Below are 18,866 nucleotides of genomic sequence, written 5' to 3'. Positions count from 1 at the left end.
ACAGGATAATGTTAAACGGCAATGGAGATAGCAGGCACTCTTGCCTTGTTCCTGACCTCAGTGGGAAAACCTCCAGAGTTTCCCCCATTAAGATGCCGGGTTTAGCATTGAGGTCTATGTATATTGTATCATTTTAAGAAAGTATCTATCCATTCTTATTTTCTCAGGAGTTTTTTTATTAGGAATGAGTATTAAGTTTTATGAAAGACTTTTTCAGTGTATATGGAGATGATATAATTTTCTTTTTAGACCTATTAACGAAGTCAATTCTATAAACAGATTTCCAAATAATCATCCTTACATTCAGTTAACATGTATAATTTTCTTAAAATAGTAATAAAATCTGTTCACTTAGGATTTTTGCATTTCATTTCTTAAGTATTACGGGTCTGCAAGTTTTTTTTTAATATGCTATCATTATCAGGTTTAGGTACCAATGTTATAGTTATTTCATAAAAAGAATTTGGACAATTTCTTCCAATTACTATGCATTGAAAATTTATGTAGCATTGGGACCAACTGGTTTCTCAATATTTAGTTGAATTCTGTGAAACGATCTAGACCTGGTACTTTTTTATGGGGTCATTCCTTAACAACTGTCTCTATTTCTTCTGTGGAAACTGGTCTGTTTACACTTTCTATCTTTACTGGGGTCAGGTTTGGTACACTGTATTTTCCTAAGAAATCATCCATTTCGTCTTGGTTTTCAAATTTATATGCACAGAGACATACAAAGTAGATTTTTTTCTTTTAATATTTCTTTGGTATCAATAGTTATTTGCTCTTTTTGTCATTTCTTATTTTGTATATACATGCTTTACCCTTTCTTTCATGAATAAAGTAGCTAACAATTTGTCTATTTTGTTGATTAAAAAAAACCAGATTCATTAATTTGATGTTTTTCTGTTCTCTACCTCAGTACTTTCTGTTTTTATCTTTACTACTGCCTTCCTTTTGTTTTCTTTTGGTTTTACTTTGCTGTTCTTCTTCTAGGTTTTTGAGTTAGGAATTTATTAATTCAATACTTTTCATCTTTTTTTCCCCACTGGTAATTCTTTTTTTTTTAATTGAGGTAACACTGGTTTATAACATTATATAAATTTCAGGTGTACATCATTATATTTTGATTTCTGTGTAGATTACATCATGTTCACCAAAGACTAATTACCATCCATCACCACACATTCCTTTCACTCTCCTCCCTCTCCTCGTCTCCTCTGCAGACATCAATCTCATCTCTGCATCTGTGTGTGTTTGTTGTTGTTTTTATCTTCTATTTATGAGTGAGATCATATGGTATTTGACTTTCTGCCCCGACTTATTTCATTTAGCATAACACCCTCAAGGTCCATCCATGTTTCTTCTTGATGTAGGTGTTTAGGGCTGTGGATTTTCCTTTGATCACTTCTTAAATATATCCTATAGGTGCTGATATGTAGTGCTTTCCTTACCACTATTTTTCAGAAATTCTATAATTTCTCTTTGTATTTCCTCTTTCACTCAAGCATCATTTAATATAAGGCTTATTAAATTTTCAGATGGAAGGCCTGGTGTTTTCTGTTGTTTCACTTTTAATTTCTAGTTTTATTGCAGAGATCAGAGTATTGGTTATACTTCCATTACAAAACCCAGTGATGCTTTCTTTGTGCCCTAATATAGTATCAGTTTTTGTGAATGTTCCATGTATGTTTGAAGAGAAGATACATTCTCTATTATCAAGGTGTAGTGTTTGAAATATATCTAAAATATCAACTTTATTGATTATCTGGTTTAGATCTTTCCTTAGTTTTGTCTACTTGATTGTCTTGTATTAAGAGTAATGTGTTAAAAGTCCTGTTGTTTGTGTATTTTGATCTGTTTCTCCTTGCATCTCCCATGGTTTCTGTTTTATACAGATTATTATATCTAATGCAAAAATATTGACAACTGTTATATTCTCATTGTGAAATATCACTTTTAGACTATAAAGCATCCTTGTTTGTTTCATTTAATGCTTTTCTGCCCTAATTCTACTTTGTATAGTATCAGGATCATAACCGCTGCTTTCTTATTGTTTTCGTTTACCTGGAAATCTTTGTCCATTGTTTACTTTGTAGCTTTTCTGAGTCACTGAATCCCTTGTGTACAGCAGAGAGTTTGGTTTTATATGACTATCTTATACTGTGATTATTCTGTGTATAGTGTGATCTTTATTTTGTATGTTTCTCTATTTGGTGGTCTTTGCTTTTTAGAAATTTTTCTGTTGATACTTAGAAAGGTTTACATTTTTATTCTAGTCGATATCCTTGCATTAACACCTTTTATGATGCCCTTAATTCCCTTATATCTTTAACTGTTTTATGCTGTGGTCTGACAATTTTAAATAGTATCCTCTGATTACCACCTATTATCTGTGTAACAGTCAATGATCTCATTCCCCTTTCCTTCTTCTCTTCCTTTTTTGTCTCTCTTTTAGTTGCATTCTTTCTACTTTGTCCTAACATACAACTTTTACATATTCTTCTACCCATGTCCCCACCTAGTTTTAGTCTTAGCTCTAAAATTAATTAAGTTAAATGCTCACTATCAGCCCTCTGCCAAAGTTTCCCTAGTCATCTCTTGCTTGGATAAAGTTCATCCTCCCATACAGTATTGTTCAATAAGGCAGTCACTAACCACACGTAGACATTTTAAAATTCAGTTCCTATGTTATACTAGCCACATTTCAAGTGCTCATTAAAGCCACATGTGGCCAGTGGCTACCATTCTGGACAGCATAGCTATAGAAGATTTCTAACACTGCAGAAAGTTCTATTGGACAAGGCAGCTCTGGTGGATTCCTCAGGAAGGGCACACGTGTATAGAGTTATATGTCCAAAAACTCAAAGAGAACTTTTTTATAGCCTCAATTACTTGGACATCTTGGTGGAATATAAAATCTTTGGTTTGTACTTTTCCTTACATTTCTTAAAAATGCTGCTCCACATTGCCTTTCTTTTGAGAAATCTGACACCTGTATACTCTCTTTCCCCTGTAAATTATTTTCATCTTTTTGCCTGGAGGTCCTTGGGATATTTTTCCTTAATATTTAAGGTCCAGTAATTCTATAGTAATTTTTTGGAGTTCACTACTGCTGGTCAATTCTTCCCCCGTACCCAGTGAGCCTTTTCAATATGTAAACTCAGGTTTTATTTCCAGAAAGTTTTCTTGGATTGCAGTTTTAAATGTTAGTTCTAGTGTTTTGATTTTTCTTCTTCAATGACTCTGATGAAATGATTATTTTATTTTTCCTTTTTTCTCCCCAAAGCCCCCTGGTACATAGTTGTACATTTTTAGTTGTGGGTCCTTCTAGTTGTGGCATGTGGGATGCCGCCTCAGCATGGCTTGATGAGCGGTGCCATGTCCACGCTCAGGATCCAAACGGGCAAAGCCCTGGGCTGCCACCGCCAAGCATGGGAACTTAACCACTTGGCCACAGGGCCAGCCCCCTGATGAAATGATTATTATTCCTACATTTCCCATTATTTATACTACTATCTCTCCAATCTCTTTTACTACTTTATCTTATTTTCATTCTCTTGGCTGTTGGGCTGCTTTTCCTTGACGCCTTCTACTAAATTTAAATATGAATGTATTCTCCCTTGGGCCCCTTGTAATTCAGTCTTTATTTTCGATATAGTTGTCTTTTTCTTCTACTCCTACCCTGAGTTAAACTAGCTGTGGTTTCAATTCTTCGTGGGGTTTTTTGGTCCATTTCTGTTCTTCGTTTTAGTATTTCTGATTAAACATGATTTTTCATATCCCCCATGCTTGTTTGAGAATATCTGATTCAGTTTGGAGTGTTATGCCACAATTTTCTCCTGCTTCGTGGTTGATTTTCTAGGAAATGTTCTCATTAGCATTTTCTGGTTTTTTATGGTAGTTTTGTAGGGATGTAATCTGCTCTTTACTCTTCCTGTTCCTAGTCATGTGCCAGTTTGAAAGCACCCTCTTATGCACAGTATCTTTAATGAACAGTGGGGGTGAGGGAGGTCGATATGTCTTGTTTCTTTCATTTCTGCAAGATCCTTAATTTTCCCCTTATTTCCTTCTTTCCCATCATTGCTTTATCTCTAAGGAGTGTCACTCCTTCTCTGTATATCTGTTTCTTCCCAAGGGAGTATCTCTCTCAATGTCCACTTCTAGTCCTGCCTACTTTCAAGCCCTTCCCCTGTAGGCAGTGCTGTGAACTACCAAGCCCTACCTGTGTTGAGTATTTTGGCAGGCAGTGTTAGGCTCTTTCTTTGTGGGCTAACTCTCTGCTCCATCTAAGTCTTCTGTATTTCTTGGTTCTTCTTCTTAAGACTCCTGTCCCTACTTTCTACATCCACAGGATTACAGCAAAGGGAACTCCACTGGAATTTGGCTTATTTCTCTACTTGCAGTTAATTCAAAGGTCACTGTAATCTTTATCTCCTAGTAATGCTGAAGACATGGATTTATTTATTCTACTTATTAATTTCATGGGGTTTTTGGTAAGGTGAGTAGGTGGGAGGCTGTGTGGGACAATCTGATATCAGGAGGCTGCCACCAATCTCCAGAACTCCAAATGTTTTTAATAGTTACAAAGCAGTCTATGACTGTACCATAATTTATTGAACCAAGCCCTATTTTTGGAAATTTTGGGTGTATCTACTTTTTCACTAAAAAAGTTTGTTGAATATAGTTCTTATAAATTGATCTTGATGTATTTCTCATTGCTTCCTTAATAAATTTTTTTGGTAACAGAATTGCTAGGTCAAAGGACATGACCATTTTTAAGGCTTTTGACGTATGTTGTCAGACAGTCCAATGGTAAGCCTTCTATATAAAATACACATGTCTTATTCTTTGGCCTATTTGCAACTAGTTCTAAAATCTTAAATGTGAATAGTAGATATAGAAAAGCCTCATTAAATTTCAATGCTTTGCTTCTCAAGTGTGTCCAAAGTTCTCATGTATACGATAGTGAGGTTTTAAAATTCTAGAAAAATAATGAGCATTCTAGTGTTAGACACCCAAATCTCAGTTACCTTTTCTGCTTCCCGTGTGTCATCAAAGAGCCTCCTCTGCCTTCTAGCAGGAATTGGCTTAGCTGTTTCCCAGGCCTCTACCCACATATTGCTTGGAATCTTCATTCGGGCACTCAGTTCTCCTTTCAGAACCATGTTGCCTTTTTCATCAATTGTTTCCTCTTCAATATAATCCCGGGGTGAATACCACCTCACAAAATCTTCCAGAAAACAACCTGGATTAGCTGCCTAAAATAGGCAAAAATTTCAGCAGAATCAAATACAAATCAACAGTTACTGATAAACCTGTTCACAAAATCATACTTTCAGTTTCACAAAAAGCCTAACATTTACAATTTTTACTTGGTTTGGATGTCGCCAGGTCATATGTTAAAGTACCAAGAGCAGGGGACGGCCCCATGGCCGAGTGGTTAAATTAATGCGCTCTGCTTTGGCGGCCCAGGGGTTCACTGGTTCAGATCCTGGGCACGGACATGGCAATGCTCATCAGGCCATGTTGAGGTGGCGTCCCACATGCCACAACTAGAAGGACTCACAACTAAAAAAATATACAACTATATACTGGGGGGATTTGGGGAGAAAAAGCAGGAAAAAAAAAGATTGGCAACAGTTGTTAGCTCAAACCAATCTTAAAAAAAAAAAGTACCAAGAGCATTTTACTTTTGCTGTCTCCATTTTACAGAAAAAGAAAACATTTTCATTTGATGAATTTGGAAATAAAAATTTGATGTAAAGTGAAAATAATTCTCTTAAACAGATTATAACTTACATAAGTTAGTTCAAAATTATAGTGTAACAACAACTCAATACTTAGAAAATGATCAAATAAGCTCAAGTCAAGTAAATTAAATAATACACAACATGATCAGAATAATAACACAATGATGGAAAAGTTCTGCTCTTGTTTCCCTCAATAAATCAATACTGGTGCTGCAATAAATATCAGCCAACCTCAAAAATGTTCTATTCAGCTATTGAATTCTTGCACTTTATATAACAAATTACCATCACATAAATTGTTTTTGTGCTGTTAAGAAATTGGAATTCAAACTACCATCTTTTAGGCTTCTGAAACCAAACTAATTAAAGTTTTACTTAGTGGATAAGTCTATAGAATTAACGATGATGTATGCCAAGATCCTTTAAGTAATTTTACATTCATGCCTAGAAAAACAGTAGAGGCTTCACAGTGTTAGTGGTAAGGCATGGAGGTATTTTTGCAAGTATCCAGTAATATATTAGTAGAGTACTAAGGATGGGCACATATATCATCCCCTTCATACTCAAAGGATATGTGTACACATATTAAATACAAAGTGCTACGGTTATATTCTCTACCACAACATATTCTTTCTGCTATGAGTACTATATTTAATTGCCTGAAATAGTAAATAATGTAAGCAAAGAAGTGATAAGCAGAAGGTCACTTTCTTTTTTTAAAAGTAAATTAACCTCAGACCAAAATGAAAACCAACATGATGAGAATGGCCTGTCTTAAATGTGAAGGGTAAAATTGCCAATATCTACTCACTGAGCTCACTGGCTACCAGCTTAACCATCCCTATCAATTTAGGAAATCCCTGAGGGATGAGGAATCAGAGGAGGGTCCTTAACTGATGGTCAACAACATAAACTTCCAAGGGCTATGGCATCATGGCAACAAAGAACTGCTGTGAACTGCAATGGGTCAAGCTTACTGCATGACCCAGGATTCATGTCCACTGATATGGATATTAACCAGGTAACAGCACACCAACATGAAAACATCTTAGGCAACTAGACAGAGAGATTTTGAGTGAAAAGAGTGAACATAAAAAAAGAAAATAATATTGAACTCCTGTACTACAGAATGTGTTAAAGAAAGATAGTTCAAACCAGAATTCTTCCTTCTGGTTGTCCTTACTATACTAGGTTGAAAATACAGCTACCAGGAGAGTCAAGGCTCACTTCCGCTATGGCTTATCTTCTTTCTACTGTTACAGGTATGTACTCTAAGGGCATGCTCAAGAAAAGACCCCGTCCTTCTGGAATTGTGAGGGATAGGCACCTCAGGTACATATCAGCATTCATTCAAAGCTCTGGGGACTCTCCCAAAGGGCCCTAATACCAAGTCATCCCTATACAAAGAAGGAAAGGCAACCATGTCTATGTTAGAGTGGCTACATATTTCCTTAAATATATTACCTGATTCCCACATAGGGGCAGATATGTAAGTTGGTTATTTGAAATACAATCTATTTTCTGATTAAAACAATAAGAGATTTGTAGGTGTCCAGGTTAGTCCAAAGGAGCCTAATGAACCACAGTTTTGCTGAAGGACAGTGTCAAAGGAACTAAACAGACCCTTACCATGAGGGACCAATACGTTTCTATGGAGAAAAGCTTTTACGGTTCCAATTTGGAATTTCCTCCTGTACATGCCTCTGCAAGGACACTGTAGCATGACAGGGACAAATGAATATGAAGGCAGCTAGAGGTCAGGTGAAAAACAGCTGCCGCAGAGGCTAGTACATCCTTCTGTGTACACACATACCCTAAGCCAATTTCCTTCTCTACCTTTTTGATTTAACATAGGCCCTGAGAGCCAACTGGCTTCTCTTTATCCACTGTACCAACTAATTGTTTTAAAACGATACCTCTCTTTCTTGTCTCACAGTAGAACAGAACTCACAGATTTTCTGTATCTTTTTAGTCTCTAAAGAAAAAATGCAGCTCTTAAGAGCTTTACTAAAGATTTTTTCTTTTAGTAAAGATGGGGGAAATAAGCAGGGAATATAAAGGCTCCCTTTTATTGTCACTTAAATCTGCTAGCAGGGAAGATGAAAGTGGCATAGGTTTCCATGGGGTGTTTATGTCGCAAAATCAAACTGAGGCTGGCCTACATAGCACAAAAGCAGAATTGAGCAGGGGCTGCAACGGGGAGGTGGAGGCCATCACAGGCAGCAGCAGGTTAAGGAGGAAAGTCTGAGTCTAGGAGATAGCTCCGAGTACTGGCAGTAGGAAAGGGAAGCCCTGTGGCCCACTGGGCTACCCCCTTGGATTTTTTTTTTTAATATACGTGGATTTGCCTCTGCTTTCAAAATAAGTAATTCAAAAACAAAAGACCTTTCTTCATCCCTGGGTTTTTAGTCTAAAAAGCCAAATGTCACCATTCTCTGAATCTTCTATGTTCTAGATATAAGCCTATATCTAAGCCTAAAATATCCTCCAGGTAGCAAATGTCTACTCATCCTCAACGGTGAGTCTTCTGAGAAATCTTCCACGACCCACTCAGTAGTGTTAGTTACCTTTTTGATCTTGCCTTCATAAGAGAACTCATCACATAATAATTATTTACATACTTCCTCCCATGACCTCAATGAACTATAACTGAGGATAAACATTGTATTTCTTACTTATCTAATCACAGTGCAGGTCACAAAGTAGGCAATCAAAGGTTTGTTGAATGAAGCAACCTATGTTAAATCCTAAGGGTTTCCTAAAAGCCGTGCATCAAATTGGCTGAACATATACAAAGGAAGAAAATATTCCAACACACAAGTAGAAATGATTCAATTCTCAACTTCAACTGTTACTCAAAAATGGTTCTTTTCTTTTTTTAAACTTAAGTAAGTTTGACTATGACCTTTAGGGGATGGAGGTAGGGTATTGTAACTGATGAAATCAAACCATTTAATGAAAAAGACATTTAGGCCTTCATACCACTTTAGAGAGTGACTTTCACAGCTGCATCTCAGAATAGCTCAAAATAGACTCCTGAACTCTGATAATGTGACCCACCTTGAAAGACTCCATATCTGAGAGCAGACAGGCACTCTGCATGCGTGCTCGAAGGTGAGCCCCTTCTGCTGATGTACCTAATTTAGCTAGAACCTCCGACTGCTCTTCCAGCAGATCTTCTGTCATAGGTGCTGGTTCCTGTGAAGCACCAAAGGACAAAGCTCATGAATAGCCTTTTTTAGACAAAGTAGAACCATAAAAATAGAATAAAGACAACAATTATTTCAGCTCTAGTAGTCACAAGATATGTATTTTAAAGAATTCAGAGAAATTCACAAGTTTTTTGGAATGTACCTAAAAAAGTAACAAGTTCATAAGAACAAATAGGACTTTTAGCATGTCCCCCCAACAGAGATTATCATGTTTCCCTTGATGAGTATTAATAGCTAAAAGACAGAGGAATTTGGGTGCATGCAGTGAACATTTTCCTGCCTATTAATGATATAGGAATGAAATTCTGAAGATTATGTATGTCATCACTAGTTGCAACAAGGTTTTTATTATAACTAATAAGAGACGAAAACTGACATATGGGGAAATAAAAATAAAGGCAAATAAATTGAACCCCAACTAAAAGCCCTCAAATAAATAAGTTTTATGTTGGAGGAGTTGCTTTGAGTTTGGTTCCAATGATATTCTAATTACTAATTCCTACAAGAAGTTGTTGCTTTTTTGTTTTGGGAATCAGAGATGTTCTACATTCAGTGGTAACCCTAAATAAAAAAGCAGCTAATGCAAATTTAAGGAAGATACAACTATAGAATCATTAAGAGAGTGACAGAAAACATTTTTAAACAGTTCAAAGGGGCTTTCTAAGAAAGTTCCCTGAGAATTGATTCCATTCAATTTTATGTTTGAAATATGAAGAACTCAACAATCCAGAGACTAACCAAATAAAGCTTGCTTGCTTTGTTGTTAAAGCCAGAAATACATGAACTTTTCTATTTCTAGATAACATAACAGAAGTGAGTGTTTAGAGCATCTTGTCAATAAACAGATTCTTTCTAGATTTCAGGAGATTACTATAAAGCAGGGTCTCTTAGCCTCAGTACTATCAACATTTTAGACTGGATAATTCTTTGCTGTTGTGTCTGTCCTGTGCATTGAAGTATATTTAAGCACCATTTCTGGGCCTCTCCTTAATAGATGCCTGTATCACTCCACCTCGGGACAATCAAAAATGTTTCCAGATAGTGCCAAATCTCCCTGTGTGGCAAAATCACTCCTCAGTTGAGAACCACTGCCATAAGGAGAAATAATTTTCACAAATATCTGTCAGAAATAAAGTAGAAGCATGATAAAGCTATGGCATTCCAAACAGAGCAACAAACAAAAGAAAATAATTTTTTTCTTATATCATCCTCATTTTTTAAACAAACTTAAATGAGGCACTTTCAAATACTGCTGGAGCGCATATAATGTATAAGCCTTCCCAAACAACAATCTGGCAGTCAATACATGCAAGCATTTATGATCGTGTCCCCTGACCCAATAATTCCACTTCTGGAAATATCACTGCAGTATGAAAATTGGAAAGAATCTGAATGTACAATAACAGGGAAATGGTTTGATACAGGAAAAATGAGAAGGAACTGCTCTAACAGTGATTATCTCTAGATTATGAAATTACGAGTTTTTTTCCTTCTCTCTACAATGAACATGCACCACTTTCAAAGACTCTCACATTGATACTCAGGGTTGAATAATAACTGGAAAGGCAGTATGACAGAGTGGTTAAGAACTTGGGCTCTAGAAACAACATGCCTGTGTTTGAATCCTAGCTCTGTGACCTTAGGCAATCACTCAAGCTTTCCATGACTCGTGCAGAATAAATCCTGACATATTCTCAGTAACTGCTAGCAATTAAAGACAAAATACTTAAGTTGTATTATAAGCTTCACACTCTTCCTCCATGATATCAAAATACCTCAGTCAAATTAAAAAATTATTTGAACCTCCAATGCAGTACACTCACGAGCAGAGGCCATCTCTCTATTAAGAAAGAGCTACTTTTCATTGTCTGATAGACCTGAAATCATAGGATGGGAGGGAAGGACAGAGACGTTGAAAGGACACTGACTACCCATCCCACATGGAAATCTGAGGCAACTGTGAGTGAAGAACATGATCAAGAGGAATAGAGGGGCCGGCCCCGTGGCCAAGTGGTTAAGTTTGTGCGCTCTGCTTCGGTTGCTCAGGGTTTTGCCAGTTTGAATCCTGGGTGCAGACATGGCACCGCTCATCAAGCCATGCTGAGGCAGCATCTCATGTGCCACAACCAGAAGGACCCACAACTGAAAAATACACAACTGTGTACCGGGGGGCTTGGGGAGAAAAAGAAAAAACATTAAAAAAAATTAAAAAAAAAAAAAAGGGGAATATAAGCAACAAGTAGCATGAGGACCACCCATTTTCATATATACCACTTCTGAATATGCCCAAAGCTTTCTCATACACATGATCTCATGTGATCACTGAGAGGTGGTCAGGGCACTTTACAAGTAATGAAAGTGAAGTGCAGAGATAAAGTGCCTTGCCCAAGATCATCAAGTGACAAGCTCACCAAGTGGCAAACTGAAGAGTGAATCTAGGACATCTGTCTGATGCTCACTTTGAGCACTACTAGTTTGGTTCCAATCCACTACTAAGGCCTCCTGCTCAAACAGATTCTCCACAGAGCTCTCTTCTAGTCCTGGCTCTGGAATCTAGGCTCCAGTCTTTCAGCCTTTCATAGCCATAAATTTTAGGCTGACCTAAGTCTACATGAAAGGAATGTGGGAGTGTGTTTGAATTCTTGTGAAGCAAGGACCTATATTAAAGTCTTACTACTATTTTTTCAGTGAAGTGGGCAACTGATTAATGACACATTTTAAGCTAACTTCTGAAGTTTGAAATTATATTGGTTTCAACTGGGATCAATCTGAATTCCAACCATTTTATGTAGGTATGAAATATATACACTAACTGTATAAGAAAATATAAAGAAATATAAGATTAACTGTAAAGTAAGAAAGTAGACTAAAAATTTGCGCTGATTTATCTAAAAAAAGTAAATGGATAAATGAACAGTGGTTTATCTATGCAGGGAATACTACTAAGCAATGAAAATGCACGAACTATTGATAAACAACAATATGTATGAATCTCAAAATAATTCCCACACAAAAAACCCATACTGTATTTATATAAAATTGGAGAAAATGCAAACCAACCATTTATTTTTTTTTAGAGAGAAAAACAAGGCTTAGAAAGGAAACACAGCTTGTACTAGCAACACTGTTAATAAGTGGTAGTGCTACATCCCAAAACCTAGGTCTCTACCACAAGACCTCAATACCAACCGCATGCTTCATAAGGAGATTAGAAAAAAATATACACTTGCTTTCAAGTATTAGGATATTCTGTTCTAATACTGAAATTTAGTCATGAAATTATCTAAAATATAATTTACTTTTAAAGGAATATAATGAAGCAAATAGCATAAGGCCTATCAAACAAAAACCTACTCTTGTAAATTATAGCCATCTAGTAAAAATGCAAAGGACAGCCAAGAAAATCTTGAAGAACAAAGTTAGAAGACTTACACTACAAGATAGAAAGATTTATTACAAAGCCTCAGTAACAAAGACAGTACATTATTGGCACAAGGATACACAAAGAGATTAATGCAGCAGAATAAGTAGTCCAGAAAAAAGACCAACGTGCACACAGTCACGTGATTTACAACAAAGACGTCACTGCCATTCTCTGGGAAAAGGCAGATCTTTTCAATAATGGTGTTGGAACAACTGTATATCCTTACAGAAAAAAGAGAATCTTAACCTCTTCCTCATACCAAACACTGTCAATTTGAGGTGGATCGCACACATAAATGTGATAGGTAAAACAATAAAGCTTCCAGAAGAAAACATAAGGAGAATATCTCCAGGACCTTGGGGTAGGTAAAGATTTCCTAAAGGGGCAACAAAAGCACTATCCATATAAGAAAAACATGGGTAGATGTGACTTTATTAAAATTAAGAATGTCTGTTCAACAGAAGGCAACATTAAGAAAGCGATTAGGCAACAGACTAGGAAAAATTATTTGTAATCCATATATCCTACTAAGGACTCATATGCAGAATATATGAAGAATTCCTACAAAGCAGTAAGAAAAAAGACAACTAACTTTAAAAAAAATAGGCAAGGGCCTTGAATAGACACTTTACCAAGAAGATATCCAAATGTGCAATAAATATATAAAAGTGTGTTCGGCATCATTATTCATCAGGAAAATGTAAAAACATGAGACATTACTACATACCCATCAGAAAGGCAAAAAGTACAATGACGGAAATTATCAACTGTGCAGAGAAGAGTTAACAGAGTAGGCCTCACACTGCTATCCTTAGAAAGGCCTGTTTGCAAAGTTGGCCCTTGGCTGGCAATTGGGAACTTGGATTTTGGCAGGGTCTCCACCATACTCAGAACTGATAAAAATGGCTCAGTGTACCTCAACCATCTGTGTAAACAATATGGTTTATGGTGAACACATCCTTTCCTTCTGGGAGTCTGGAGTTTTGGTACATGCTAGGCAGAGGGTGTGACTATATGACCAGCCCCCAATAAAAACCTAGAGCACTGAGCCTCTAACAAGTTTCCCTGGGAGACAACATTTCACATGCATGGTCACAATTCGTTGCTGGAGAACTTAAGTGTGACTACACTGGGAGGGAACTCTTGGAAGCTTGTGCATGACATCCTTCACACTTCGTCCCATGTGCCATTTCCTTTTGCTGATTTTGCTTTGTACCCTTTTAGTGCAATAAATTATAGCCATGAGCATGACCATGTGCTGAGTCGTGCTGAGTCCTCCTAGCAAATCATCAAACCCAGGAGTGGTGTTGGGGACCCCTGACACAACAACGGAGATAATGTGGAATAAACAACAATTATTATACATTGTTGGAGGAAATATAAATTAGTTTAACCACTTGGGGAGACTGTTTAGCAATATCTATTAAGGCTAAAATATATTTTTACCATATGGCCCAACAATTCTACTCTTAGGAATATATCCAAAAGAAAATGAGTGCCTAGGTTCACCAAAAGACTCTTATAAGAATGTTCATTTATTTATAACAACTCAAACTGTAAACAACTCAAATTCTACCAATAGGTGAAAGAATAAGCAAATAAGCAAATTGTGGCATATTCATATAATAGAATACTACAAAATAATACGACACACATACAAGTACTGATACATGCAACAACATGGATGAACTTCATGGACGGTAGCTGAATAAAAAAAGTTCAATACAAGAGTATACAATGTATGATTCCATTTATGAAGTTTAAAAAATGACAAAACCAACCTATGCTGATGAAAGATAAGAGTTATCTGGAGGGCAGTACTGGGCTATGCTATCCAGTATGTCTGGCTATTTAAATTTAAATAAATTAAAACAAAACCTCAGTTCCTTAGCGGCATGAGCCACATTTCAAGCACTCGATAGGCACATATGGATAATGGTGACAGTACTGGACAGAGCAGAGATAGAAAATGTACATTTCCATCTTCACAGAAAGTTCTATTGACCTGTACTGTTCTAGGAGATGCGAATTTTCTATAACTTGATGAGAGTGGTAGTTACATGGGTTTTTAAATATGAAAAAATTCACCAAGTTGTACACTTAAGATTTGTTCTCTTTATATATTAATGTATAACTCAGTAAATAAATATTTTTTAATGACAAGGGGAAAACATATACAATAAATATAAAAGATTTATATCTAAAATAAGAAGGACTCATATAAATCAATAAGAACAGGACAGCAACCAAAAAGACAAATGGTAGGTAATTCATAGGAAAAGATGGACAAGAAACATTAAAAGATGCTTAGGTTCATCAAAAATCAGGGAAATACAATTTAAAACACTGAAACAATACTTTTGCCCATCATATTGGCAAAAATTTCTGACTGGTAACATCATTGTTTCTAAAAAATTAAATAAAATATGAATCTAAGTACTATGAGTGTAAGAACCTTACTGTCTAGCTTGCTACTAAATTCCCAAGGTCTAGAACAGTGGTTTGCATATATTAGGCACTCAATACATATCTGTGGAAGGAAGAAAGTGAGAAAGGAAAGTTGGGGAGGGAACAATATTCCCCTACTCCCATATTCACCATCAACGGAGTTTAAAATAGGTTCAGCCTCATTGAAGATAAATTTTATAACTTGTATATCAGTTTATCTAGCAATCCCATTTCTCATTTTCTTCCATAGATAAACACTCATATGTGAACACACAATACAGGAAAAGCTACATGAATTTGTACTGTAGTGCTATAATAGCAAAAACTTGCAAATAACATTTATTTTGCATTAAGAGGGGAATGGTTAAATAAACTATGGCTTTTCCATGTCATGGAATATCATATGGCAATTAAAAAGAAATGAAGAAGATCTACATGAAATAACAGGGAAAGATCTTCAAGACATATTAGGTTAAACAAAAAGGTGCACACCAATTCATACATTTAAAAACAAAAAGTCCACAGAACTATGTGTCATATGCACATACATATATGTACATCAATGCATAAAAATAGGTATAAGATTATAATTATAATCCAAAACAATAGTAGTGGCTACTTACAGGGATGAGAGTTGAATTAGCAGGTGGTGGCCTTCACTTTTTCTAGAATGAATTTTTCACAACAAAATGTATTCACATACTATTTAGGTGTTGAGTTGTTGCTATTCTACTTCCTAACAGTGTAAAATGGCTTCAAACTAAAGTTTTGAACAGAAAAAAACTAATTACGTAATTAAAGGACTTTTATTTTTTCCCTTCCATACTTTTGGGTTTTGTTTTTTTAAACACTTGAGTACTCACCACTCAGTTTAAGAAATAATGGATCACCTTACACATGATGAGCTACTTTCAACTTAAACTTCAAAACATTTCTCAATTTCAGAAATGCTAGACCTAAAAGCCCCAGTAGTTCATTTAGATTACAAATCTTAGATCTCTGAACACAGACTGTTTAAAGAATTACCCCTACCCAAAGCAATCATCTCCTACTAGGATAAAGTTACATAAACAACAAAATTAAAAAAACTAAAACTTAAAGAGCCAGTCCGTGTCCTACCTGGGTTACTGGAATGTAGAGAGGTTCTCCATTATGTAGCAGTGTAAGTTTCCCATGTTGAATGAGTCGTCCTTCTGGCTTTAAATTTGCCATCTCCTTAGGTCCTCCTTTCTTGCCACCCTCTTGTCCATTTCCCTTAAGTTCTTCAGTATCACTCAGGCATTCAAAAAATTCTTCTTCACTGTCACTCCAAGAATCCCAAGATTTTCCCATCTCTCCCTTTTCTTTATCCGTATCTTTTAGATTATCTGGCCCCAGTTGGTCTCCAGCTTTTCCAGCATCCCCTGGATATGTATTAGTTACATTATCTGAAGTATTTGTCTTTCTCCCCTCATCACGTGCCTTCTTTCTTTCAATACAACAATTTAACATCTTAAGAAAACAAAAATAACATTTATATTTGAATTAGTTATAGTAAAATAAGAATCTATCCACTGTTTGAATATTTAACTTTCATTCTCCACCCCTTCCCTGGACCTTCTTGTGAATGACAGTGACTATAAGTAAGCTACAGCAGCACCGTGAGAAGAGCCTATAATCCGTCATTACATTTAGTATAAGAATAAGCTCTGATTGAATCAAGACATTTATACACCGTCATGGGGAAATCTTTACCTGTAGTTTCTGATGCAGTAAACAACATCTTAGATCTGGAGGCCCACTTGCTAATCTATCAAATAAAGTAGGGGGAAAAAGAAAGACTAGTTTCAGTAAAATTGCTTCAAGTATGCATATTTTTATAATATCATAAATTTTAGCCATATTGATAAGAAATCAAAACTAGATTTCTACAGATAAGGTAACTGAGACGGATGGAGCAAACAAGATTAAAAGATCAAAATTTATTTTATCCTCCTAGTCCACAAATTACCAACAGCAAACATAATAAATATTTCAAAGCATAACAGCAAACTAGTGATAGCTGTCAAGCTAAGAGAAACTTAAAATGAAAAAAAGTTTCTAAATCCACCCCAGGAAGTAGCTAGCAGACAGTATTTCACACCATACAAAACAGATTAGAATATGTATTCAGTTCTCAATTATTAAAGTGGATTCTCAATATAAAAACCATCGATCTCCATCTCTCTTTTGCCAAGGGAGCCTAGACTGCCTCTAGTTCTAAACCACCAGCTTCCCAGTAATCAGCCAAGAAAGAATCCAGCTAAGCGGAGCCTGGCAAATGACATTAAGAGTAAACATTTTTGGATGAATCACCATTTTACATTACTCATATCATGATTCTCCTCCCGTAGCATGGGTAGATGAGCAGTAGCCTATGCAATATCAACAAACATGCTCACTAAACTGTTCTACTTGGTTAAGCGAAATGTCAATATAAATTATACCAAAGCAATTACAGGTAACGTTTAATATTTGAACTTATGAATTCTAAAGATGTTTTCCCTCCAACTATAAAAATATATGTTTACTACAGAAGACTTAGAAAATACATAAATGTATAAAGAACAAATTAAAAACATAATTTCACATCCAGGAAAACTACTGTTAACATTCAGCTGTATTTATTTCCAATTATTTTTCTACACATATATATAATCACAATTGAAAGCACTCTGTATATGCAACAATATGCTCCACTTTACTACAAATACTATGGTCATTTTCTGTATTATCATAGATTCTTAGGAAAAAACCTTGTAATGGATCCATTACTTTCCACTGTAGAGATATATCATGATTTATTTAAGCATTCTTTTATGTTTGATACTTAGGTTGTTTCATCTTTTTCCCCCCTATTATAAATTTGCTGCAGTGAACACCTCTGAACATTAATTGTGTCCAAAGTTTCTTACCACTTTCCTAGAGTAGATCTCATAGAAGAGAATTAATGGGTCAAAAGTGAAATTCTGCTAACAAACAAAAATTCTGTCTATACAACTGGAAATTGAAATTATTACCCTGGAATCAGAAAGTTGTTTTCCCATCTGAAACGCATTTCAAGAACAAATTCCTGCCATAGGTGTGCCACTCCCTTCAATCCTCCATGGTAGAAATTGATCATACAAAGACACAAAGCCAATTTGTATGTTAAACTGTCAGATGGTGCAGATTTGAACTGATTGTAGAGATTCTAAATTTAACAAAATAGAAACAAAGCAAAACTTAACAACATATTTACATGTATTAATCAAAAACTGTGTGGGGAGAGATTTTAATACTAAAATTAACCCATCCTACCCAAACTAGCTTTTATCAAATGTCTAATACATTACTGCCTACATTGTTCTTAGGCAGTTCTTCATGTTTTCAAGATTTCTACAATGATCAAAAAAGTGAGCTATAGTTTTAGTGAGGCTAAAGTTACAGCTTTCAATTTCTTCTGTGGAATCTTCAAGATGTATTATAAATTTCATGTGTTGTTTTAAAAATATTTTAATTATAAATGAGTACACACTTGTCAAAAACAAAACCATAAAATCAGAACTGTATAAACTGAAAATGTAAATAAAGCCTCTGCTTTTCCTCCTCACTTCATGAAATCTGCTCCTCAGCAATAACTACTGTTACCAGTTTGATATATCTCCACAACTGTCATTTAAACTCACTGCTCAATTTATCAAAGACTGGAGTAAGGAAAACATGAAACTGTTACTTTCTTTTACACATTACTTCATTAAACTTTTCCACTCACTGTCTAGTTTTGAATACAGAGAAGAATCTGTGTCAAAACATAAATTTGATGATTTCATGAAGTCTAAAATGAGGGAAATCCTACAACCATGCACAGTATATTTATGTTATTTTTCATTGTTTCCAGAAAAGTTCTTGCTACTCAAGATATGTATTTATGTCAATATTCTATAGCAGGTCATTATCTAAACAGAGGCCATGATATCCACTCATTTTCCTTTGGTGATTTTAAAATAAAAAAATCCTATGCTACTAAACTAG

The 18,866-nt window shown here is 35.6% G+C and overlaps 1 protein-coding gene across 7 annotated transcripts in view; it reads right to left on the bottom strand.

The window, feature by feature from the left end:
* The window catches only part of RAB3GAP1 (RAB3 GTPase activating protein catalytic subunit 1), a 118,574-nt gene that overhangs the window by 14,099 nt on the left and 85,609 nt on the right, over positions 1-18,866 (bottom strand). For all 7 annotated transcript variants that reach the window (XM_044769015.2, XM_044769016.2, XM_014849506.3 and 4 more), the window contains 5 exons: positions 17,873-18,045; positions 16,569-16,623; positions 15,954-16,325; positions 8,811-8,948; positions 5,031-5,258 (listed from right to left, as the gene is read on the bottom strand). In XM_044769015.2, coding sequence (XP_044624950.2) covers positions 5,031-5,258; positions 8,811-8,948; positions 15,954-16,325; positions 16,569-16,623; positions 17,873-18,045 — 966 coding nt within the window. The remainder of the gene's footprint in view (positions 1-5,030; positions 5,259-8,810; positions 8,949-15,953; positions 16,326-16,568; positions 16,624-17,872; positions 18,046-18,866) is intronic.

This window comes from Equus asinus, chromosome 4 (genome assembly GCF_041296235.1).
Source record: "Equus asinus isolate D_3611 breed Donkey chromosome 4, EquAss-T2T_v2, whole genome shotgun sequence".
In the NCBI taxonomy this organism is placed as follows: domain Eukaryota; kingdom Metazoa; phylum Chordata; class Mammalia; order Perissodactyla; family Equidae; genus Equus; species Equus asinus.
The sequence above is the reverse complement of the archived record's forward strand: the minus strand, read 5'-3'. Positions and strand labels throughout refer to the sequence as shown.